The sequence below is a fragment of the Saccopteryx bilineata genome, chromosome 4 (assembly GCF_036850765.1).
Source record: "Saccopteryx bilineata isolate mSacBil1 chromosome 4, mSacBil1_pri_phased_curated, whole genome shotgun sequence".
NCBI classification, from domain to species: domain Eukaryota; kingdom Metazoa; phylum Chordata; class Mammalia; order Chiroptera; family Emballonuridae; genus Saccopteryx; species Saccopteryx bilineata.
In genome coordinates, this window is record NC_089493.1 from 109,362,125 (window position 1) to 109,387,293 (window position 25,169).

The 25,169-nt window shown below is 36.2% G+C and overlaps 1 protein-coding gene across 3 annotated transcripts; it reads right to left on the reverse strand.

Moving 5' to 3' along the window:
• Nucleotides 1–1,848: 1,848 nt before the first annotated feature.
• MBIP (MAP3K12 binding inhibitory protein 1) lies at nt 1,849–25,169 on the reverse strand. 3 transcript variants are annotated; one of them, XM_066277767.1, is made up of 9 exons: nt 24,979–25,169; nt 21,278–21,397; nt 19,131–19,352; nt 18,945–19,041; nt 16,175–16,240; nt 15,781–15,933; nt 12,086–12,183; nt 5,946–5,984; nt 1,849–5,006 (listed from the first exon to the last, which is right to left on the reverse strand). In XM_066277767.1, the coding sequence occupies exons 1-9, from the start codon at nt 25,096–25,098 to the stop codon at nt 4,902–4,904; spliced, it is 1,020 nt and encodes a 339-aa protein (XP_066133864.1). In that variant the 5' UTR covers nt 25,099–25,169; the 3' UTR covers nt 1,849–4,901. The 3 variants fall into 3 exon arrangements, with proteins under 3 accessions (XP_066133864.1, XP_066133863.1, XP_066133865.1); XM_066277766.1 differs by having other exon boundaries at nt 1,849–5,009; XM_066277768.1 differs by lacking the exon at nt 15,781–15,933 and having other exon boundaries at nt 1,849–5,009.

Sequence of the window (25,169 nt, forward strand, 5' to 3'; positions counted from 1 at the left end):
GTCCTAGAAGGATTGGTTGTTTTGAAAGTATCCCAAATTTTTACATAGGAAAAGCAGTCTGCCAGCTACTTACACATTTAGGTATTTTTGTTTGTTTTATAAAAGCATTAAGTGTGAACATTTTGCAATCCAAGGATTTTCTCAGTTTTATTCATTCCTCTTGACAAAAGTTTTCTATACGATGTATAGAAAATCCTTTGAAAATGATTTTATCTATATTTAAGATATTAAAAAAATATTAATTCTCAATACACCAGGAAAAATAGTCATCATTTACCACCTGAATCTAATTAGTCTTAATTTTTAATTTTCTTTTTTTGTATTCTTCTGAAGTGAAGAGCAGGGAGGCAGAGATACACTCTCCCACATGCGCTTGAGAGGGATCCACCTGGCATGCCCACTAGGGGGCGATGCTCTGCCCATCTGGGCTGTTGCTAAATTGCAACCAGAGCCCGTCTAGTGCCTGAGGTGGAGGCCATGCCATCCTCAGCACCCGGACCAACTTTGCTCCGATGAGGCCTGCATGAGGGGAAGAGAGAAGAGAGAAAGGAGAGGGGGAAGGGTGGAGAAGCAGATGGGCGCTTCTCCTGTGTGTCCTGGCCGGGAATCGAACCCAAGACTTCCACACGCCAGGCTGACACTCTACCACTGAGCCAACCGACCAGGGCCGTCTTAAATTTTAAAAAATATATACATTGAAGTCATTTTATGAATAATTTACAGAATATAAGATAAATTAGAAACTTTAAGAATTTTAGAATAGTAAACTATTTTGGTTTTATATTTTTAAACTTTGAAGTTATATATACTTGAAATGAGCAATGTTGGCTGAATGTAACATTACCTGTTATACATCAATTTGGAACATATTTATCTTGTAAATAGTGACTCCAAATTTCAAATACATTTCTTATTAGGTTCTAGCTTATTACTTCTGGTTCTTCTCACAGTTGCATGACCAAAATGCAATACTTTTTAAAAAAACTTTGATGATATACATGATTTGTTAAAGAAGGGTAGTAATTATTGAAAAACATTTTAATTTTTGGATTTATAAGTGCCAGTTGGAATGATTAGTCCATTTTTTTTAATTTCTACATTATTTATTTCCTTTCAATCACCTTTGTAACACATAGATGTCTTCAGGATCTCTCAACTTAGGAATTATATCAAGGAAGTTTTGGTGGATAAACATCAATAAAGGTGAACAAATATCACAACGCCATCCATATAGCAATGTAAGATTGTCCAACTTCTTGTAAAATATGAGATAAAACCCTTCCTGTTAAATAAGTAGATGAGAATACCATGCTTCCTTGTTCTCCTATAGTTCAGTCATCTATTCTTAAGTTGGAGAAAACTCATTTAGAATATGTACCTGTAGTCATGGTCTAAGATTTGCTTACCTGGTCAATTTAATCAGTATCGTTAGGATCTCGAGTATGGTCTTCTGTCTCCTTTTATTGACCTTGTGATTCCTTTAACAAGTATAAAAAGGGCTGGGTGAATGTTTTTGGAGATCTGAACACTTATAGATAGTTAACTGGTCCAGGGGTGGACAGTTGACCCAAGGCAATAATACAAACTCCTTTTTCCAGATTTTGAATCATAAGCAGCAAATACAGGACACTGGAGCCAGAGCTAGGTCAGGGCTCGCAGCACCACAGAGCCCAGTCTTGAGAAAAAATCAATTGTGAAGACTCAGGAAAGAAGGTATCTTCAGAGACGCCAAGCTACAGAATGAAGCAGACGTACAGAATCATGACAACATGGCCCGATGGGCAGAAGGTGAAAAACCTTACTGAACTTGCTGCAATTTGAATCATTCACATTCTTTTAACAAAGCCCTTTTACTCATTAGAATTGGGTTTCTGTGCCTTGAAAACAAATGCCTAAAATAGAAGTTAATTCTTAGGAATGGGCCTGCAAATAACAGGATCTGAGTGAAAATGTGAAAGGAGCTGTGGAGTCCAGGCAGAGGAACAGGGCAAAGGCAGGGCTCCAGAGCCCACTGAAACTCGGCGGGAGTTACCACCAGAAGACCCTTATTCCCCCATTCCTTAGAAAACTGCTAGAGATGGTGGAATAGCTCATTAAACAATTGTCTAAAATATCTTGGAAGACAAGCCATATGTCACTAGAGGCAAAGCTGCAGATTTAAAAATTGTTGAAATGTAGGAATGTATTAGACCTTATAATTAAAATCTAGTGACAAAGAGTTTTCTATACCAGGTTGTCTGAGTTAAAAAGATAGGGAAAAGCAGGAAATTATACATTTATGTTTCATTAAGGGGAATATTTTCTGCTGAGATTGTTGAAGATTAAGTCCAGATACTATTTGCGAATTTGGAAAAGTTCAGGGTTCAGGGGCCTAGCAATTAAAAGAAGGTATGTAGCAGTAGTTAGAAGTTTGGGAAGCCCAACTCTTTTCCACAGGATAAACATGTTTATGTCTATTGTCTACTCCTCACCCCAGCCCCTACAACCAACTCCCAAGAAACACTTCCTAGATTGGAATGCAACCTGTGGAAGAATTTTGCAGAGACAGGCCACATGGAAGTGGTTCTTGTCCTGCAAACCTAGTTAAAGTCACTTTTTCTTCTTTATTCTCTTGAAGACAGAGCCATTAAGAACAATGAGTCTAAGAAGAGCTGAATAATCAAAATCTGGAAGGAATGGTCATTAGGTAGATTGGTGATTAAGGAGCAAGCTTACACCACAGAAATTCCTGGCATGCCTTTTAGTCAATAATATACTCAAGGAAGACAAGGATTGAAAGCCCACTAAAATTCTGAGTAGTTATCAGAAGAACCTTACTCTTGAACAAGCACCTGTACCAACTCATACCAACATACTGTGTCCTGGCCTTTTCTGGAGACTCTGCCTCAAGTAGCAAAAGGATGCTGGCACCAGACAATATTCACTAAAGGGTAGAGAGGAGGACACTAACGTCCTTTAGAAAAGCAGGCTTGAAGGATAATGGAAAAAGGAAATCCTTCTAATGGCCAGATCCTAGGGCTGTCAGACATGACAGGACCTTATCTACTGTCTAGGAAGTAGAGCAACAGACTCATGGCATTTTATTTAGGGGCAGACTAGTGACTTGTCTATGATCCTGTTTTCCAGGTTTCTTGCCAACCTCTAAGTCAGCCTCTTTTTCTGTGATTGTGTTTGATGGTTTCCTTATTGCACTGCTGACGTGATGGTAGTAAAATGTGCCAATAAACTCAGAGGGGTCAATCTGGCAGGATAGGCTAAGGGGCAGGAATTTGTAACTATACCTGTAATACTGGAGCACGCTAGGCAAAACTATCTTGAAGGATGTTTTCTCTGCAGAGAATATAGTGGTGAGTTAGTGGAATCGACCAAGTGCACATCCACTTCCTGGGAATGAATCCAAAGCCCCTATTTTTTCTTTTACCAGGTGACTCCATTTTCAAGGCTTCCATAAATGCTTGTCTGTACACCACAGTCTCTTGAAGAAGTTCCTATCCCATCATCCTGTCCACAACTGATAAAGACCCCCTAATCACACCAAATGAGATTCATTCTCTGAAGAACTTGAACTAAGAGATAAAAAGACAGGTAAGCAGCAGCAGGCAATGGAGTTGTGAGGTTCTACAGAATTGGGTTCAGTTTGCACCATCTCAGCTCCAAGGCATGAACAAGTCAAGGCTATGGAGACAGGACTAGCATGTCACCCCATGTGGAGAAGCAGAAATCAAGAAGCCTTCAGAGAAACCAGTTCAGACAGAATATACCAGGTGCACAGATAATTATGTGAGGGAAAAAGAATGAGGAAGAGGGAGACAGAGGGAGAGCAGATAACAAGGAAGGTGGAGGACAGAGACAGAACTAGATATACTGAGAAACAGAACCAGAGGCAGCTAGAGACACAGAGAGATGAACCGCTAGTCACCACAATGCCCAGTTATACTTCCCGCAATTAAATTCCAAATTTCTAATATTTTAACAACTCTCCTTTTCCAAACTACTTTAGGTAGACTTCTGATTCATACAACCAAATTAATTTTGACCTAAATATCTGCTCCTTGCCTGAAGCTGCATCTTCTAAATGTTTAATTTGCAATTATGGGGATGTATGTACTGCCTAATATAATAGGGGTACTATAAAAAAGCAAGGCTGAAGGAAGAGGGACTATAATTTGTAACATCTTAACCCACCAAAGACAGTCTTGGTTTTCTACAACAGCAGTTAACATTTACTAAGCACTTCCCTTGGACTAGTTTCAGAAGTTGTACATGTATTATTTTACCTGTTCTTCATGACGGCCACAGACTCTACTATAGGTATTATCATTCCCATTTTACAGATAAAGAAATTAAGGCAGAAAGAGAGATCAGTAAGTTAACTTGCTCAAGGTCACACAATCAATAAAGGGATAAAAGTATAATCTACTGTTTATTTACACTAAAATTGATATTTAAAAAAGTATGCATTCATTTAAAATTCATCTTGATGAGCTAATCTTTTGTTGAATGCCTATTATGTACAAAGTTCTGATTTAAACTAATAAACTGGTTAACATCAGTGTTAGAAATATAAAATCCTTTTAAGTATCACTATTCAAAACAAACCTTCCCTCTGAGGTACATATGCACATAAAAAAAATGTACTTTCAAATCTAAATTTTTTAATTTCCAGAATACCTCCTTTAAAACAGAAGGACATCAATTCTGACAATGCTATGTTGACTGCATTAACTATTGCACACTTCACTGAAATATCTGAAGATGACCTGTGGCAAGCTGAACTCGGGTAAAAATAAACCATGACTTCAGGGGAATGTCTACATTGGTAAGTATGTATCCAATTGATCAGCTGCAGTGTAAGTCACACACATGTATATGGAAGGTAAAATGACAAGGAGGAGAGGTTTTCACTGGAGATGGTGAGCTGCCATGGACTCGGCCTCTCTTGATTTGCGAAGCAGGGCTTGTTTGAGAGCACTAATTTTCTCATCCAGTTCAGCCAGTGAATAGTTCTGCTGTAAACAATAAGAACACAAATTGCTGAATAAGACTATGAAGTATCTTAATGCAGATAAAGTGCTAAATAAACTAAACATTTAAAATATGCAAAAACGTGGTAAATGCTTTTTCCTAGTGTTAATAATTTTAAAATTGAATAATGTTGACTCAATCATAAATTTTAGGATATAAGAGGGCTTAAAATATTTTTTTCTCTTTCCTAATGAAAGCTCTCCTGGACCTTTTATACTTTGAAAGAACTATAAAAACTTTTTAAAAAACTGACTATATTTAGAATCAATAGTAAAAAAAAAAAAAAAATTTAGGATTAGCTTAAATGCTTAAAATGCCTGAAATTTCTTTTTATGGATTAACTGTAATCAACTAACTCTCCTGGAAAAAAATGACTGCTGTCAAAAGTTTACTCCAAATCTTACAACAAAATAAATAAATAATATGCTACTCTTAAAAAAAAATTTTTTTTGTTTTCCCCAACTTCAAATTATATTACCACCATTGAAGGGTAGCAAAACCTTACTAATTAAAATTAAACTAATTAATATATTAGTACTGTGGATAGGAGTGGACTGAAGTCAGCCACTGCCCAACACTTTTCTTTGATCTAAATGCTGCTAATTAGTGGAGTCTACAAAGGGTGATGGGATGAGATTTAAATTAAACATTTATTATTTTTCAGCATTTTGTAACTGATATATCCCTCTTCTAGTAACAGCCAAATACAGACTTTTATATTACGCCAATCTGATTTATCCCAAGCCCTTGAGATAAAATTATTTCTCAATAGTTCAAGTACATTAATTTATACTGCCCTTCTTTTTAGTTCTAAATCCCAAGGTATGACCTAAAAAGCAACCTTAGAAGAAACTTTTATTAAGAAAGTTATAAAACTAATCAAACTATTTCAGAAGTTAAAATGAAATGCAGTAACTTACTTGAAGTGGTTGAACTTTTCTTCTTTTGCCAGAAAAGTTCTAGATTAAAAGTAAAAACATATTACGTAACCAATGCTTAGAAAATCTGAAAATTATCCTTTATAGAGTACTGAATAAAATATGGACAACCCTAACAGAAACAAAGCCCACACAATCACCCAGCACTATCTGCAACCCACATCCACTTTCTTGTATTATGAAAGTTACCCTCCAGATATTAAAAGTATATAGTAGTAACATCAAAGCAATCTGCTTGCTCCTGGCTACGTATATGTTCCCATGAATTCTCAGTTCCTAATGAGGCTGAATGTTTGTGGAAAGGGGAGTTTCTTAGTTTCCTTTTTTATAGTCTTTCCATCCCAGGACCAGGGCATTGAACAAATGGAGCAGCAATAGACAGAGGAAAACACACACACACTTCCTCCTTCACTGACTATAACGGCACCCTGTGATTGTGTGAGCACCTAGCCACTGCTCCTCTGTATGACCCAAAAATGTGGATCCCACCCCAATGGTCTTGTGGCGAGGAAGGTGTGCGCCCAATTCTGGCCAATGAATTAAGACAGGTCTGCTGGGGATTAGGGAGAGCTTCTAAAAAAAGAATTCCCCACTTCTAAGAGAAAACTCTCAAAGGAGGCAGTTCTTTGGGACACTGCTGCATCCGACAGGACCCTGACAGGGCTGCAGGCATCCTGCTGTCTGCCTGGACAAAGCCCACTCTCAGCAGAGCTGGGAGGGGAAAGAGCCCAATTTCTGCCAATAAATCATTTAACCCTGAGGACTTCACTACCATTGAACTTCCTTTTTAAAAGTAATTTCCATACTGTTTAAGCCATTTTGAGTTTAAATTTCTATTATGTGAAGCTGACAACATTCTCACTGACACACTGCTGAACCTTTTAAACCCTGACCTACTGCCTTGATATTGTTCTTGGTTTCACAGAACCAGCTTTCAAAAGGCAAATTAGTATATTAGCACATTTGACAATGAAACTGTCAATGTAGGAGACAAAATTTTCTCATGAACATTTTTCACCACTGAGACTTAGAAGAAAAGGTGAAAAGGCACATCTTCCTTTGTGTCAAAAGCTGTTCCAAAGAATACTGAGGTATGCCTGATATCCGTGGGGTCATTCAAGTATCAGAATTATTGAATATGGGGGAAAAACTGCTATATAAATGAGTTCTTTCCTTTGCCAAACTGAGCTGAAGACCTCTGGTGGGGCCTGTGGGCAGGTAAGGGCTTAATGTTTAATTTGGTCACTGCTCAGTCTCTAACCCTCCCGATGTGGCTTTTACACACCCAGTGAAACCCCCCCCCCCCCCCGTTTTCCTAAGAGTTTAATCTATAAAGTATAGCTAGGGCAATCAGATTATTATTGTATTATGAAACGAAAGTGAAAAGCATCAGAATGAGAATAAGAACATCAGTGGTTCAATGACTTAACAGTAAAATGTGGTCTTGGGGGCTTATCTTAGATCTGAGAAGAATATTTTGACAAGTAAAACACAGAAACATATCTATTGTGGCTACTCTGAGCTAGCTTTCAAATTTATTGCTTTGAGGCACAAAAATTTTTAACAAGATTTGGTACTTACAAAATATTTGAGAGCACGGCCTACTAAATAAATAGCTCTAGACCAGCGGTTCTCAACCTGTGGGTTGCGACCCGGCGAAAGCCAAGCCCCTATGTTTTGGTCGTTCGACCCCCGCTGGGGTCGCAACCCACAGGTTGAGAACCGCTGCTCTAGACAGACATATTTTTTTTTTTAATAATTTTATTTTTTTAATGGGGTGACATCAATAAATCAGGATACATATAGACATATTTTTAAAATGTCTCTCCTCTATTATTTTTTTATCTTAGCAAGAAACTTATAGCTACATTTATAATGCCCATGACCTGATGAAATGGTGATCTCTCTCTCTCTTTCTCTCTCTCTCTCTCTCTCTCACACACACACACCCAGGAAACCCATGCTCTAAGGAAACTCAGTGGTAAGGGGGTCTCCTCTATGACCAAGCCCCTAACTTATTTCTAATCAGTTGTTCAGGACTACTGACTTTACAGCTGCAGTGTCTTAAATGTTTCTTCCCTTCCCTTCTAGTCTCACTGTCCTGACTCAGACCTTCATTTCTCCCTGGAGTGGACACTGATGTTTCCTAAACTACTTTCCAGGACTCCAATCTCTCCAACTCACACTTCATAATGCCACTAGGTAGGACCCTGAAGTACAGGTTTCTTTTCTTCAGTGACACCGGAATTACAAACTGGTTGCTGTGACCTTCAAGGCCCTTCAAAACGTGTTTGCAGTTCAGTTTCCCAACTAGCTCAGTTGTCCACTTCATGCTCAGGCCCACCATGCATGGCCTGTGGGCATACGCTGACTTGGCCTTTAGCACACCCCTTCACGATATACGTCCCTGAGAACCAGCAGTTACCATCATGGAACAGAATTAAGATACTGCCTAGTCAGTGCTTTGTAATCAAGTTCACACATCTCTAAAAGTTCAATAACTACCTATCAGCCAAGTCCTATCCATTCATTCACACATTTATTCAATGCCTACTACATTCTGTGTGTTAAAAGATGAACAAGACAGTTCTTGTCCTTCAGAGATTCAAAATACTGTGTGACAAACAGATGTGTCAACATGTAATTATAAGTGATAAATGCTATCAAATTAACAAAGTGCTATGAAAATATACTTGTGAAGCATGTGTTTTCAAGGTTCATAATTTAAAATAAGTAATTCTTTGGAACTCTCATAAGGATTGTATCATTTAAATGGTCTGTTAAGTGATACCCTTATATTTTTAGAAACATTACCACATTCTAATCTCTCCACATTCAATGTGAAAGGTAAAGATCTTTAGAATGATTACATTAAAAAGGTAATTCCCGCTTTATATGTTAACTTTTTTAGGGGTTTGTCTGTTTCATAAATGAACAGAATTTTACAGTCTAGTTTTCTTTCATAACCTAATATAATTTGTATCTTTTTTTTCTGTTAATGTTTCCCTTTTCATGTGCTGTGTTTCAATGCTACCCACGATAATCTCTACGCAAGCAATCGTACGAGGCTTCCCTGTGTTTAGAATTCAACTATATCTGGATTAAACACATTTCAATTAAAATCTCTTCAGAGTTTAGAACTTCAATTTCTAAAAAAAAGTCAATCCCAAGAAATTTAATGAGCTCCACTTTTCCTTACTTTCTAACTTGAGAAGCCATAAGACAATGCTACTATTATAGTCTTTTCTGTACACTTTTGAGGGATATATAAAATTATGCAACTGCCATGTGTGTACTCCCACGTGAGAATGATGAGTTACATGCTATGTTCTTCGTAGGGAGTATATTCAGCCCCTCTCGTTTGCGAGGACAATCCTAGAAGCTGGTTCTATTCCGAGTGGCTCCTGAAGATGGCACATTCATGCTACATGGAAGGGTGAGTCTGACATCTTCTTTCCCTTTGGTCCTGGAGCCTATGCCATATATATTCTCAGGCCCTGAGGAAAAAGTCAGCCTGTATATTTAAATCTTTTCAGTGTTTTGTGCTTGCCTGTAGCTCACTATTAATTTCAATGTGTCATTTCTAATACTAATCCAAAAGTGATCATTCTAATCAAATAACTATAGTTTAATTAAGTTGGGGATATTCTTTAAAGGCAATAGCTTTAAATCACATTAATTCCATTTATAATGCTTCCTGCCCTGAAGTTAGACAGTCACAGTGTTTCAGACCTCAGGCCTCTGACAGTCCCAGCGTTCTTACCCAATCTGCATTAACCATCGCTTTACACACCCTCCCAGATGTCTCGAGTGAAAGCCCCGCATCTTGAAAAGCTAACCTGATATTTCTATCTGTGTATCCTGTTATGACTTCAAATTAAATTCACATTTCCCCCAGAAAAATCTGCCTCTCCAGATTTTCTTATTTTTATCATTTTCCCAACCTGACACTGAGCTCACTTTCTCTCTCTCTCCATTTACAGATTATCAGTATTTGTCAAATTTTCTTTCCTACTGTTTCCTGCATTAATCTCTTCTATTCTCACTATCATGTCTTTAGTTCAGGATCTCACTTCACATCTGAGTTAGTATAATACTGTCTCTTTATTTGTAGTCTCTCTCTTTTCATTTACCTCCCAGAACAATATTATATAAATCTTCTAAATAGCACCTGAACAAGTAAGTAACTTCCATGCTCAAAAGCTTTCAATAGCATTTAAACTTCAGATACATTAAACTTCTGGGAATAGCATTCAAGGTCCCCTATAATCCTAGTGCTTCTATCTCTTTAACCAAACACCTTAAAATTCTATCCTGTGTATAACAGATGCCCCAAAACAAGATTGTAATTTGAAGGACTTGTTCTTTGTTAACAAGTTATATAACAGGTATATGTTAAACTTTTATACATAAGAATCAGAGAGAAGAGCTAAATGATGGAGCAGGGTCTCACTGGAGGCATCTACTACCATGACAGGCTCCTGTAAGATCAGTTCTATTGTTAATTAGAATTATATTGACAAGGTATAAAACTGCACTAGAAGAACAGTCTGTCTAGGGATTACATAATAAAGGCAACTTTAACCAGAAAATTTACAGTAGATTGTTGTAAGAAGAGGCATATAATATTTCTGAAAGTTTCTTAGAAAGATACATTCAAAAAGCAATCCTAAAAGTATCAAGACCTCTGTAATTGTGTGGCACAACCAAGAAGCTTCTCAAACTGGGTGAGTGAAGGTTAGAGGAGTTGTGTGAATTAGCCACATTTATGGAGCTACCTCATAGACGGTTTCTGAAACAAAGGAACTGCTAGTATATACTGAGGTTTTACCTGGTGCTAGGTAGGGTGATAAGTGCTTCAATGGTGTTATCTCACTTAATCCTTGCTTTAGCCCTTCGTACTTTAATAAACCTCATTTACATTTGAGGGAAGTAAATACAAACCTCATTTACATTTGAGGGAAATAAACTCTCTAAATTTTTTATCTTTAGGATTCACTGCTCATTTTGTTATGTAACCTGCCTTCTTCACCTGGAAATACTTCTTTTCTGTACCCCACTCTAATACCCAATTTACGACTGAAAAAAATTGATGCTTTACCTAAAACAATTTTAAATATGTTTTCATCAGTGACTTATAATGATCCATGGTGATGTGAGTTATTTTACATAATTTTTTTAAAATAGTTTCAGAAATTTTCACTAGAAACTTAGTTCACTTTAAAAACATTTTAGTTTTTTTCTAATATGCCACGACTTAAAAAAAAAATCCAGACCTCAAAAAAGCAGGTGTTATGGATAATCATATCAGAAGATGGAAGAAAATAATACAGTGAGTTTTGTCTGACAAAAGATACTTAACAACCAAATATTGCTTCTTATTGTCTTTGGCAAAGAGAGAAGAATGAATGAGTGAGTGAATAAATAAATGTTACAGTTCAGGAACTGGACAATATAGGACTAGTCTTTCAGAAAGTCTGGTGACTCAAGTAAAGAAGAAGGCCAAGCGGCAGACTGAGGTGTCTGCTGTTCAGTACCAGGCGGGGAGCTGGGGGTGGGGAGCAGAATGCAAACATGGCCGAGCTGAGGGAAGGAGTCTGTGAAGAGAGGGGGATTAAAGAGGCAGAGGGATAACTGACAGAACAAGGGCCCAGAGGAAGTCTTTGTTCAGAGTGGCAGGAAGGACCACTATGCAGGCTGATTTATTATGCCATAAAAATGGCTACATTTGAAAAACTGGATAATGTGCAATGAAAGTACACTTTTCTCTTTGAGAGAAAGTTGGGGGGGGAGACAGAAAGAGAGAAAGAGAGAAAGAAAGAGAGAGAGAGAAGGAAGTATCAGCTCATTGTTCCACTTAGCTGTGCACTCCGACTGCTTCTTATACATGCCCTGCCAAGGGCTCGAACTGGCGACCTCAGTGCCAGCAGCCAAGGCAAAAAAAAAAAAAAAAAATTATGAGTCTATAGTATAATATTCAGAATCATAACTTTTAAAGAACTAGTCTACGCTCATTTATCTTTAAATTATTAAAAGTGTTTCACATACAACAGATCAATGAGTAAATTGTTATATAATGAAGAATCCTAAAATAAAATAACATTTAGTTTAAAGATACTTACTACAGATTGAAAATACTCAGGAGAGATGCCTTCCAATTCAAGGATTTTATCCTCGAGTTTTTTAATTCTCTGATAAATGTCTCTTGGTACTGGTCCACCTAAATATATTTAAAAACATTCTGAGGTACTATTGAACAGTTCTTCTTACAATTATTATTCATAAAATACCGTGCAAACATACTTAGGCATAGAAATGAAAATATTTACACTTAAGAAAATCAATGAACAAGAGTACAATAGAATAAAATCCTTAGCTCCCATTTTCATATTACACACTATGGGATATATTATTATACTACACCTCTCCCCAAGCCCCACTTATGCTTCCTATATCACTAAGAGTTTTGTTTCAGGTTAGATTCATTTTGTAAGATATTGAATAGTTCCTGTATAGAACAACTGGTATTTCTAATAGACTTTGATAGTTACTCAGGAGGAGAAAAATGAAGTTATAACTGACAATTCAATTTAGTGGTTGCAATATGCTATATCATTTTCTTCAATTTATATTTTTCCCTATATGCCATATTTTCTCCTTTAATCTAAAACATCAAAGAGAAGCTGTACAATACTTCTTAACTAACGAACTTTCTAGGGCGGGGAATAGTAAATTAAGGTTACTCAAATTTCAAGGTTATGATTGTATCAAAAATCCCTTCATTTCTCAGCATCTCCAATGCAACTGTTCAGGTCTGGTGCACCATCTCTCCCAGGTCCTCACGCCCTCCACACTGAGTTCCTTGTTCTGCCTAGCCCCAGAGTCTATTCCCAACACAACAGCCAGTGGTTGTTTTAAAATGTAAGTCAGAGTGTCACTTCTCTGCTCAAAACCCTCCAATTCCTTTGTATCTTACTCAGATTAAAGCTAAAACCTTACAACAGTCTACAGGTCTGACACAGTTTGGACATTATCCCTATACTCAGATCATCCCAGGTACTTGATTCCTTTTTTTCTGTCACTCAGCCAGGCCAAGTACCCTCACAGTCCTGGAACTTGCGGTTTCCTCTACCACCACATTCACAAGGCTTGCTCTTGCCAACTTCAGGTCCTAGCTCAAAAAGTTACCTGATCTGTACAGTGGTCTCTGGACTACCCCTTAGAAAGTGCTCGTGCTGCCACCTGCCTCCACCTGGCACTCTCTGCCCTCTTTCCCTGTCTTTCTCTAAACCATTACTGCTACCCAACAGACTTCACAGGTGCTCAATATTTACTGACTAAATGAATCCATAATTAGACAATCACTGTACAATTAAAGAATATGGGCAAATTTCATATCAAAAGTATTAACTTGTTAAATATAAAAATTCTAGAAATATATGTATTTTTTATCTTAGAATCTGGTTGTTCTTGCTCTTGAATAAGGTAAAATAACTTATCTGTCTCTGTTCCTGCTGCTCCCTTTACCTAGAATACCCTCTGCCTTACCCTTTCAAGGGCAGTACAAGTTACCCTCATTCATGCCTGAATCGCCATATCCTTCCTTCACAGCCCTTTAGCATTTCGCTTCACTATTAATCTGTTCTTCTCCTCGACAGATCATAAAGTCCTTGAAGCCAGAGATTATGACCACCTTATTGCAGTATCCGTCATGTCTAAAATAGATTTTGGCACACAGTGACATTAACACATATTTTTCAAAATTAAACTACTTGATACTATCAGACTTAATAAACCAATCAACCCTTTCACAGAGCTTTATTTTAAATTCATATAGTTTTGGGAGAAGGGTTAATTTTTTTTAAGTGAGAGGAAGGGAGATAGTGAGAGACTCCTGCACATGCCCTGACCTGGATCCACACAGCAACCCACATCTGGGGCCAATGATCAAATAAACCGAGCTATCCTTAGTGTCTGAGGCCGACCCACTCAGACCAACCAAGCCATCCTCAGTACCCGGAACAGATGCTCAAACCAATCAAGCCTATGGTTGTGAGAGGGGAAGAGGGGGAGAAGGGGAGATATGGAGGGAGAGAGAAGTAGATGGTAGCTTCTCTTGTGTGTCCTGACCAGGAATGAAACTTGAGATGTCCACACACTGGGCTGACGCTCTATCCATTGAGCCAACTGGCCAGGGCTCCTGGGATTAATTTTATTGCTAATCTCTTATCATCCTTGAAAATTTACTCATTCTTTTATCTTCTACCTCAATCTAGCAAATACTCCTGTTAAAATGAACTCAGAAATTCCCTGAACTATATTTTGAGCCTTGGGCTTTTTGCAGTTGCTGTTCCTTTTTAGAATCCTTTGCTCCTTCCTGAACAATTCCTACTAACCCTTCAAGGGTTCAAATGTCACTTTATCAGGGATATCATCCCTCAACCTCCTCTGAGAGAACTAAACACTAATAACTTTGTGTCCCAATGTGCTCTGCACATATCTGAAAACATAAAATGAGCAATTGTTCCTTCAACAAACAATACACAGTAATGAAACTGGTAGTTTACTATCTAGCAGAGAAGACAGGGAATACCAGATGCTTTGAGACTATATAATAACGAGTAATCTACACCAGTGTGAAATCAGGAGGGAAAAGCACGGGCAGAAGAAAAAGCCTGGGTAAAGGCCCTGCGGTAGCAAAATGACTGGGAAGCTTAAGACGCTCAGAGATGTGGCTAAAACTAGACGTAGATCATGCTATGTAAAATTACGACCCCATCCATCTAAATTTTCTTTCTCTTTTCTTGGTCAAGCTGCTTTTATGCATAGCCCTTCTCTCTTAGTGCAGTATATAATTTATGTACTAGAATTTTTGTTCACATGTATTCTCAGTGCCTAGACCAGGACCTGGCATATAGTAGGAACTTAAATCTCAATTTGTGAAATGAATGAATAAGTACTAAATTTGGTATGCATATAAGGGCAACAGAAAACACTAAAGAATTTTTAGCTGGGGAATAGCAAGATCAGACATGAACTTTAGAAAAAGCAATTGGGCCACAGGATAGAAACTGGTTTCAAGGAGGAAGTCCAGCAACAAAACAACCAGTTAACACCACTCCACCAGTCTCAGACAGAGAGCACAGGTAATTCAACTAGGGCAGTAGCTGTGCAAATAGACAGAAGTGGAGAGACTTGAGAGACATTTTGAAGACAGAATCAACAGGATCTGGGGACTAAATGAGGGGGAGACTCTGGCTTTGCAGCTAGTTAAAATCTACATTTGTTTTCTAGTTGTCACTTCCTACCTTGGGCATGTTGCTCAAGCTCTCTGAACTTCAGTTTCTTTATCTGACCATGATAACAGCACCAGCACCCCACAAGGGTACTTACTGTTCAATATTAAGTGAGCTGACAAATGCATAATACCTTCAGAATGACTGGCACTTGGTATTTATTATTCAATAACTCTTAGTTCACATTCCCTATGGCATTTATTTATTTATTTATTTATATGCTTATCCTCATGGAAAGTTCCTTGAGGATGAGGGTTACATTTATCAATACTTTGTACCTAGCCAGTGGGTGAGAAGAATGAGCGATGATCACAGTTATGAAGCTGGCAGCAGGAAAAAAGACTTCGTTAGTTTTCAGCTCTGACTTCAGTAAATTGAGAGTTTCAGGCTCTATCCGGAACCTGCTCCCATTCTACTAACACTGTCAGATTGGTAGGAAGAGCATAAGTGAACATAAATCCATGCACTGTAAGTCCCCGGAGAGCAGGGACTAAGCTTAACCTCCCCAGCACTCTGCTTGCCTGTCTGCAATCGCAGATGAGCCTCAATATTCTGCAGCCGTTCTTCTACAGCCTGATTGCCACAATCTCGGAGCATGCTGCTTGGTTTCTGACCTGGCCCTTGAATTCCTTCAGGTCGAGTCTGAGGTCCGTATGTATTCACAACTCTAGAAACTAAGTTAAGAAACTTTAATAAGCCTATTAAACTTACATTTCAAAAATCAGAAATTCTTTCTTCCTAATAGTACTCTACATATTTTTCATAAAGACCATCTAACCACAAACCCAAGTATTAAGAATGGCAGGAATTTGTTTTGTTTTAAAAATAAAATTTAGACAGGAAGTGATTTCTATCGCATTTTGCTTCTATAATAAACCCATCAGTCATAAAAATTATCATGTAGTGGATACTTACCTTTTACATGACTTTTAAATCCAGGGTAAGGGGTAAAAATGGCATCAGTTCTTGCACAACTGTTTTCTATGGAGAATCAAGATGAGTGTAAGTATATTTTTAACTTCAAATGTATGAGATTTTGACAAACTTCCAAAAATTTGTATTAATTAACATATTATTCATAGTAAGAGAATATAATTTTAAGTAATAGTAATTAAATTACATCACTCACAGGATAAAATTTATTCATCTTTGCCCTCTACAATTTATATATCTAATCTTATCTAATTTTCAGATTAATACATAGAAAAGTCCTCAACATTCAGTAACATAATTTTTTTTAAATTGACTTTATTCTTTTTTTTAATATTTTATGTATTGATTTTTTTAGAGAGAGAGGAGTGAGAGAGAGAGAGAGACAGAGAGAGAGAGAAGGGGGAGGAGCAGGAAGCTTCAACTCCCATATTTGCCTTGACCGGGCAAGCCCAAGGTTTCAAACCGACGACCTCAGTGTTCCAGGTCGACGCTTTATCCCACTGCGCCACCACAGGTCAGGCACATAATATAATTTTTAATGCCAATATCTCTAAAAACCTTCTGTACCTCTGGAGAAAAAAATTTATATAATATAGAGAATATTTTAATTTGAAGCCAAAGAGATGTTATTCACTTTATTTCAAAACAGAGATAAATAGAATTTTCTTTTTATTGAAATATCTCTTGAAAAGATATAGTGCTTTTTGTATATTTTTAATTAGTGAATATTTAATGGAAAGAATTATACATTTAACACATTTTTATTCCAGAACTCCACACACACACAAAAAGTCCTTAAAACCTCAAATATAACAGATACTTTTCCACCATACCTAGATTTCCAATGCTCATTTAAAAAATCCCTATCACAAAAGCTATCTACCTCTTTCCAGATTATCCCTTTCAAAAAATGCAATTTTAGGAAAGATACCTTGTGAAAATTTGCTCCCATTTTTGCTAAGCTGAAAAGCATAGTTTCTTTCAAATCAGATATCAACATATCAATGGAAAAGCAAGGGGGACTACTGGAAAGATGTTAACATAATATATAAATATTTCAAATACTGTAAAATAATATTTTTAAATAACATTACATAAAATCATTAATTGCAGTATACTTCCCGAAAATTGTTCCTTATTGTATAATTAAAAATGAGTAGTAAAAAAAAAAGAAACTAAAATAACATTCTTTTTTCCCATGGCATTTGATTTTTTTTAAAAGATCCAGTGTTTATATATTTAAATCAAATTGAGAAGTATTAAAAGGAACACACTAACTCATGACAATAATACATTTGTATTTTTTTCAGTGTTTTCTTAATAGTTCTGCTGATAAATCAAATTGTGTGAATAAAATACCAAATTCACTTACCTTTTCTATACAAACAGTGATTTTTTTGTTGTTGTTGTTTTGAGACAACCCAAAAATATGTTAAAAGGGCCATCACTTCTCCATTCCCTTTCTACCATTTCACAGGTTAAGGGTTAAAAAAAGAAGCTATCATTCATTTTGGAGCTATATTTCAAATATAAAGATTAAATGACCCATCAGAGAGAAATTCAGCATGGTGTGAAGACAGTGAATGTATGAGTGCTAGTCACTCACCACAGCAATTCTTGCTAGCACTGTTTTGAGCCAGCAAGGAACTGAATGGGCCAAGGAATCCTGCTGAGCATTTCAATTCTTGTCAATTTCTATCCCCCGGTGGTTTATAATAATAGAGTTAGCAGGGAGGACAGAGGAATAACATTAGTGACACATGTGCTTGCTCTTTCAACAAACCCTTTCTCATGGGTTGCTTGCAGTTGGATTGTAGACCTGAGGTTTTGCCAATGTTGCACCTGTTTTGAGAAACAGGAAAACATACCAAACCTGAGACTATGCATATATAATGTTAGAGTAGAAAAGGCTGAATTTAGGACCTAACTTGAGATTGTATTATTTCATTATAAGAGAATCAATGTACCAATGGGATAAGAGTCAATTTTAGGTTCATCTGACAATTCTATATTCATAATTAGCCATGAGATTTTAGAAGCAACAAGAAAAATGCTCATTCCAATTAGAAACTCTTCTGCATGATTTTTATAAAACTACTTGTTCTGATTATTACTATGATGCTTGAGTGATCTATGCCAGTGCTTTGCAATACTTTGTATTCTGCAGCGTACCTGCAGACCTCTAAGTATACTACAGCATCAACTGTGAAGGAAAAGGAGACCCTAATGAAAACCAGCAAATGTATGCACAATGATAGAAATAAAAAGTGTAAGCATCATACTCTTCATGACCAACGAACTTTATTTGTGACTTAAAACATTTCAAACAGCTCAGGAGCAGGGAGAAAACTGCTTCCTCTTGAGGAGTACTAACTTTACTAAGTTCATATTATGTACGTTCACATCGTAATTTCAGAAGTATATTTACAGACATAAAATTTATATAGCTTAATTCCTTCTTATTAGTGAGATCAAGCAACCCTCTTTCCCACACTTCATTTCCTAAAGAAACTTTAAAACATTTCACCTGTGGTAAACACTAGCCTTTAGTATGTTAGAATTTATTTGATTTTTGTGTAAATGAAACCATTTCTCAATATAGTCTATTATTAAACTGTCTTAATTTCTAAATAAACCTATGAAATAAATTATGTTCTTAATGTTATTCATTTTTTAAAAACAAATGGAAGATCAGAGTCACTGTAAAAACTGTTCTTAAAATCCTCTGGAAATTATTCTTCTAGGTAGTTACCTTGATTACAATCAATAACATTGCAAAATTCCCTGACATTGTTTTCATTGATTTCAGCTTGCTTTCTTTCGATAAATGCAGATATTCGTCTGTCAATCTACAAAAAATAAGTATGCACATTTAAACAATTCAAACACAACGATATTTTAAAAATAACTTCCCTCACCCCCCAAAAAAACTTCTTACTTCTGCTTTTCCAGCCTTTATCTGAACTACTTCTGGATCAAAATGGATCTGTGTCTTTTTCACATCTCCTAAATAACAGTCTTTTTGCTTCTCCTCCTCTGGTAGGTTGCCAATGGGGAATTTGGCATTCACTTCATTTTTGTTCTCTGTTTCTGCTTTTCCTATGTCTTCAACAGCTATATTCTCCTCTTTAATCAGAGGCTGAAGTTTTGCTAAAAATGGCTAAAAAAAAAAAGACAATTCCATTTGCTGGGGTTCACACTGATCAAAATTACACATTTAACATATGTAAACTTCTGCTCTATAAATGCAATATTTACTACCAACTAGCTAAATACAAAAAGCTTGGCATATCAGAATACAGAGATCTGACCACATGTAAATATTTGCGGTTCTCTGCTATTGTGTCCATTATCACTTTTATAAACTTGTTTTTAAAGAGAGAGAAAACCTGAGGAAATTTAAAATTTTCTTTGAGGTTATATAATAATTGTCACTCGTTTTTTATTTTGTGCCATTTCAAAGCCTCAGTCTCTGGCACCAATGCCACTTAATTAACATGTCATTGAAATGCCTCCTCAGAACATGAGGCTTAGTATTTCTCCTCCTCAACGTGAGAGCCAGGGCTCTCAGTCAGCAAAGCCCTGCATTATCACTGTATCACTGGAGATTCTCCACTTGAAAATGCAGTTGGTCAAAGTGAATGAGAAAGCACAGACATGAAATATATAGGTGTTATGCTGAGTGAACACTCAGGCTTTTCTTGACATGGCAAGATATCTTCTTGGGTCATAAAATCAAATTTTAACAAAGAAAATGAACAAAGGAAAAAAAAAACCTCCCAATATCCATAGCTGAAAAAAGATAGATGCCTATCACTATACTAGAAGGGAAAGAAACCCTATTGTATAATGTAAATCATACTACTCATGTCCTCACCACAATTAGGCCTCAACTGAGTTCTATAGCTCATTGATCCGCCCTTTAAAACTAGGGTTAACTATTACTTTTAACATAAAACAGTTAAAATTTCCCAAAAGTCATTGAAAAGAGGGCTGAAAATTAATGTCTATTCCATTTATCAAAACACAACACTTGTCAATATTTCAATTATTTGTTTCATACCTACAATTTTGCTCCCATTGTTTGCTATAACAATTATTCCTCTGAAAACCTTACAGCTTGGCCTGACCTGTGGACACTGGATGAAGTGTTGACCTGGAATGCTGAGGTCGCCGGTTCAAAACCCTGGGCTTGCCTGGTCAAGGCACACATGGGAGTTGATGCATCCTGCTCCTCACACCCCCCCCCCTTTTCTCTTTCTCTCTCTTCTCTAAAATGAGTAAATAAAATCTTTAAAAAAATGGTAATGGAAAACCTTACATTTTAATAGCAGCAAACTGACCAATCCAAACAGTTCTTCCAGTTATCTTTTTGGCATTTCATATTTTATATTTTGATTGGAGATAAACTGCAAACTTATATCAATTATAATTGCAGACATGTTCAATTGGAAACTAGCAGAATCATAATACTGTTCAGTTATTGAACTGATACACTAACATAGAAATACTATTATAAATAACAATTCAATGTTTACTTCTAATACAAAGTATGAATTATTTCAAACTGTTAAGAAAAAGAAAAGATAAAACAGTGACTGGTTACTCATGAAAATGAGACATTAATGTCACAAAAATTACTTTATTTTTAAAAACTATGCTGAAACTGTTTAATTGCAATAGACACTCCAGGATGTGTCATGCTGGGATAATGCCACTTCTTGAACCACTGAAAGCACTCTATGAGCCTCCAAACTTACCCATGGCATGGAATCATTATCATAGCATGACACACACCTGCCGTGTCTTATTGCTTAATTATAACCCACCATAGATGCAATGGTATTGAATTTTCAGAGCAAGTCTAGGATTGAATAGAACTGCATCCATTCAATCTTCATACACACATGGGCCTAATGGGCTATATATTCCTGTAACTGTCCTGATCATTATGTAAACTGACCATTTGAATCTAATCCGGATGAAGTATTCTTTTATCATTAATACTGTTAATACAGTGCTAAGATAATTGACATATGCTCCATCTTATAATTTAACTACAATTAACATTTGAACAAAATTTACCTGTAAATATAAAACGTGTTGCTCAAGTGCATGAAAGAGCAGAGCAGGCTGAAATGCCGAGAGGCTCTGGAGCTTGTTCCAATCGATTGTAATTTTCACCACATCATCTCTGAGGTTAAGCTTCAAAGGGGCAAACCAGTAATATCACAAAAATTACATAATTAAACTGTACATACAGGGGATTGTCACACAAAAATAGATTTCTACAGAGTAACATGCCTACATAGCTCAAAGTTATTAAGTTTTTAATGATACATTAAAATATTCTATCTAGTTACCATTTTAAAAGGTCAAGAAAGGTGCAATTTTCACTAAAAAGTAGAAATGACATCTCATTCTAATTCTATTCTTGAGTCTGTGTAGTGGGATCATCTTGGGGGGAAACCATCCTGGAAAGATGGAAAGATGAGGCTCTTCTGATACTTCTATATCTAAAAACCTTTCAGAGAAGGCCAAGATAGACTTGCCCTATTCAGAACCCTACTACTTTTAGCAGAACATTAAACAGATGATACAGGTACATTTATGAAACTTCTGATATATATATTCTTTCTGTGAAATATATACATAAATACAGAACTGATATAGATCATTATTTAATGTCTTCTGAGTCACATTTTTATTGTTTTCAACTTTAACTTAAAATCAAAATTATTCACACATATTATGAAAGCTAGGGATAAATGCAACATGTTTATCTATTTCAAATAAAAATTAAACTATTATTTAGCTGTGGAAATGTAAAACTAAAAAACAAACGCTTTTCCACAATAGCTAAATAAATGGCCAGGCATTGGATGGAATGAACAGATCTCTTGCCAAATAGTACTTTCTAGTAAATTTGAGTTCATTATATGACAATGCCTTATAAGTTAGCTACGAGTGACTTATTTGAATAAAATTACATAAGAAAAACTACCAAGAACCTAAATATAAAATTAGTATCAAAATCAGCAAAAATTTAAAAAAAAACTTCCATCCCTACTCTTTAAAATGAATAAAAGTGAACCACCATAAACTTTTCTAGGAACGTGTTTATATGACATACCATAAGGATATATACTGCATAGTAGGATCAAGTTTACTACTATATTATTTCATCAAATCATTTAAAAAAATTAATCATGTTTTCTACAAAATAAGGACAAGTGTTACATTTGTTCAAATACAGATCTTATGAGCTATAATTATAATAAAATAAAAAGATGAATAACTGTACAAAGAACCAAAAAGATTCAAAGTCACTATACTGAATGAATACTCTATGTCAGAAATTTTCCACTCTTTGAACATAAGACCAGAAACATTTAAAGTCCGTATTAGACAAGTATAAAGAAAAAGGAAGTTTTGTCTAGGCTGCACTGGCAAAGATTAGTTTATAGTACTTTAAGGTTTTACATCAAGAGTACCATATCAATCTTGTTTTACTTCATACTTATAAAGACTTAATTAGACAACTTATACCATGTATGGAAATAAACTACTAGCATAGTTTTATAGTCCTCAAAGAGATATATAGTGGACCATACAAATTTATGAATAAAGTTTGGAGATCAAGCAAGCAATCCTTAACCAAAGGAAAGCATCAAATTTTTGAGAGAATAATAACTTACCAAAAATAAATCACAGTATTTGAATAATAGTCTCACTTCAATTCAGCAGAATTATGTAAGCCTTCAAGTGCAATTTAAGAAGACCACATAATAATGTCACAAATTAACTTTAAAACTATCCCAATTCATCTATTTACTCAACAAATTCTCTATTAGTAATCTAAATTCTATGCATTTTTACCCTATAAAACTTGGAATTGTAAAACACTCAAAAATGTATTAGTCTGCCTGCCATTAATAGGAACTATTTAAATATGCATTTTTAGTAAAAATTTTATTAACATGAAAACCAAGCTAAAAATAAATGATTCTTCAGGGTGGTAAAACGAGCCATCCAGAGGCAAGCAATAGGTTAAAATTAGTATATCTAAAATTTTAAATAGAAAATTCTTTTTACTATTCAATTTTATTTTTCGTTTTGAGAGCTAATAATACAATGATACTGAACAGAATAAATTTAGGCATATTATATATTTTTAAATCCTTTAAATGTATTGCAAAAAAAAAAAGGTTTTTCTCCATGGGCAATTTTATAAGTATAGTGTTCTGGCTTCCATTCTTACCTTTAGGAAATATATCTCAAAATATAAAGAGTATTATCAAAATGGCTAGCATTTAACTGTTGACACAATCTTATTTTTTAACACTTGCATCAATGATCACTTCACTGTATAATATAAACTTGTCAAATATTTACTCTGAATATTTCTGAGTGACATAAGTATATTTTAATCACATTTCTACTTATACCTACAGAATACTTGAATGAGTATTTTAAATGAGTTTTGAAAATTAAATATGCCAAATATTTCAAAAGACATGCTAAAATTACGTCATTTAAAAAAAAAACACCTCATCACTAAAACAACAAACAAAAAAAAAAACCCAAACTTTCAAGTTCCATGTACATCACCAAAAAAAAGTACTCAAACTTTTAAACCATTTACAGATTTTGGGCCTAAAGACTGAAATATTAATGCCCTCAAGTCTTTAAATATTTTTATAACCCCGCGGAAAACAACTTAGTTTAAAAGTTAACAGTTTTTAGCAGATTCTATTAATAATCGTTCCCGTTACACCAAACTGAATGTTTAACTTAAAGCAATGGTGTTTGTAAATCACGATAAACGTATTAGGACTGTTTAAAATACTGAAATAACTTTTTAGAAAATTGATTCTCCATCCACCTAAGCCTTTTAAAAATAATTTTCACAAATGAGACAATCTATTTTCATAAAGGAGGTTAACAACGTATTTGACACAAACGCCTCCTGTGCCTACCACATGCACTAGTACCAACCCCACAACAAACTTCTATAGCTAGAAAACACTCCATCGGAGATATAAAAGATTTTTTAATAGCAGACAAGCTTATTTTCAAGTTGTTTCTCATTTAAAATTTGTTTTGCATTTTACATCATGAAATGAAATAGTGACTTGGTTGGAATAGTGTAAGAGGCACTTTTATTTAAACACAACTTTATTATGACGTTTCTGCAAAAGCTATTTATCAGCCAGTTAACAAACAATATCTACTACAGATAACTCATACGACTTTTTGCTATAAATATTTCATATTAATTCCTTTAATTTTCTCCCCCTTTGAAAGGGTAATCGACGCACACAACGGCCAAAAGAAAAAAAGAAACAAAGTCAGTGATCCTAAGAACTTTTCTAGAAATCTCAAGCCGTACTAACCTATCCATTTCTATAATGAATGCACTAGAGGAAAAGGCATGCTAAGCGCCAGCAGCCTCCCAAACCTTCCAAGCTTTCCCGCATTCGTTCTCTCCAGGCCGGTTCTTTTCAGAGCTGGGTTTCCACTAACCTCACTCCAAGCGAGAAGACTAACAAGGAAATCTAGCCTGCAACGGGTCCTGAGCTACGCCACGGCGGCGTCCCCACTCCGAGCGCAGGGGCTGGGCGCGGGCTCCTCCGCCGGCCTCACCTACTCCGACCGGGTACCAGGCGGGCCTCCGATGCTTCCAGTCCCCACAGCCCCCATACCCTCACCCCCACCTCTGCTGGAGGAAAGGGGGGGGGGGGCGGAAGGTCCCCGTACCCCCGCTCCCACAGGCCATCACTCACTTGTCCAGCCAGGGTATTCAGGGAGCGAAAGATTTCGAAGAGCACCTCTTGGGGACCGCAGCTCTGCTCCAGGCTCCTGTCACCGATGCTCGCACGACCAAGCTCAGCCGCAACAGCCATGACACCTTCAGAGACGGCCCCCAAACACCAGAGAAGCGCTCCAAGCCCACCCCCCACGTCGGCTTTCGTCG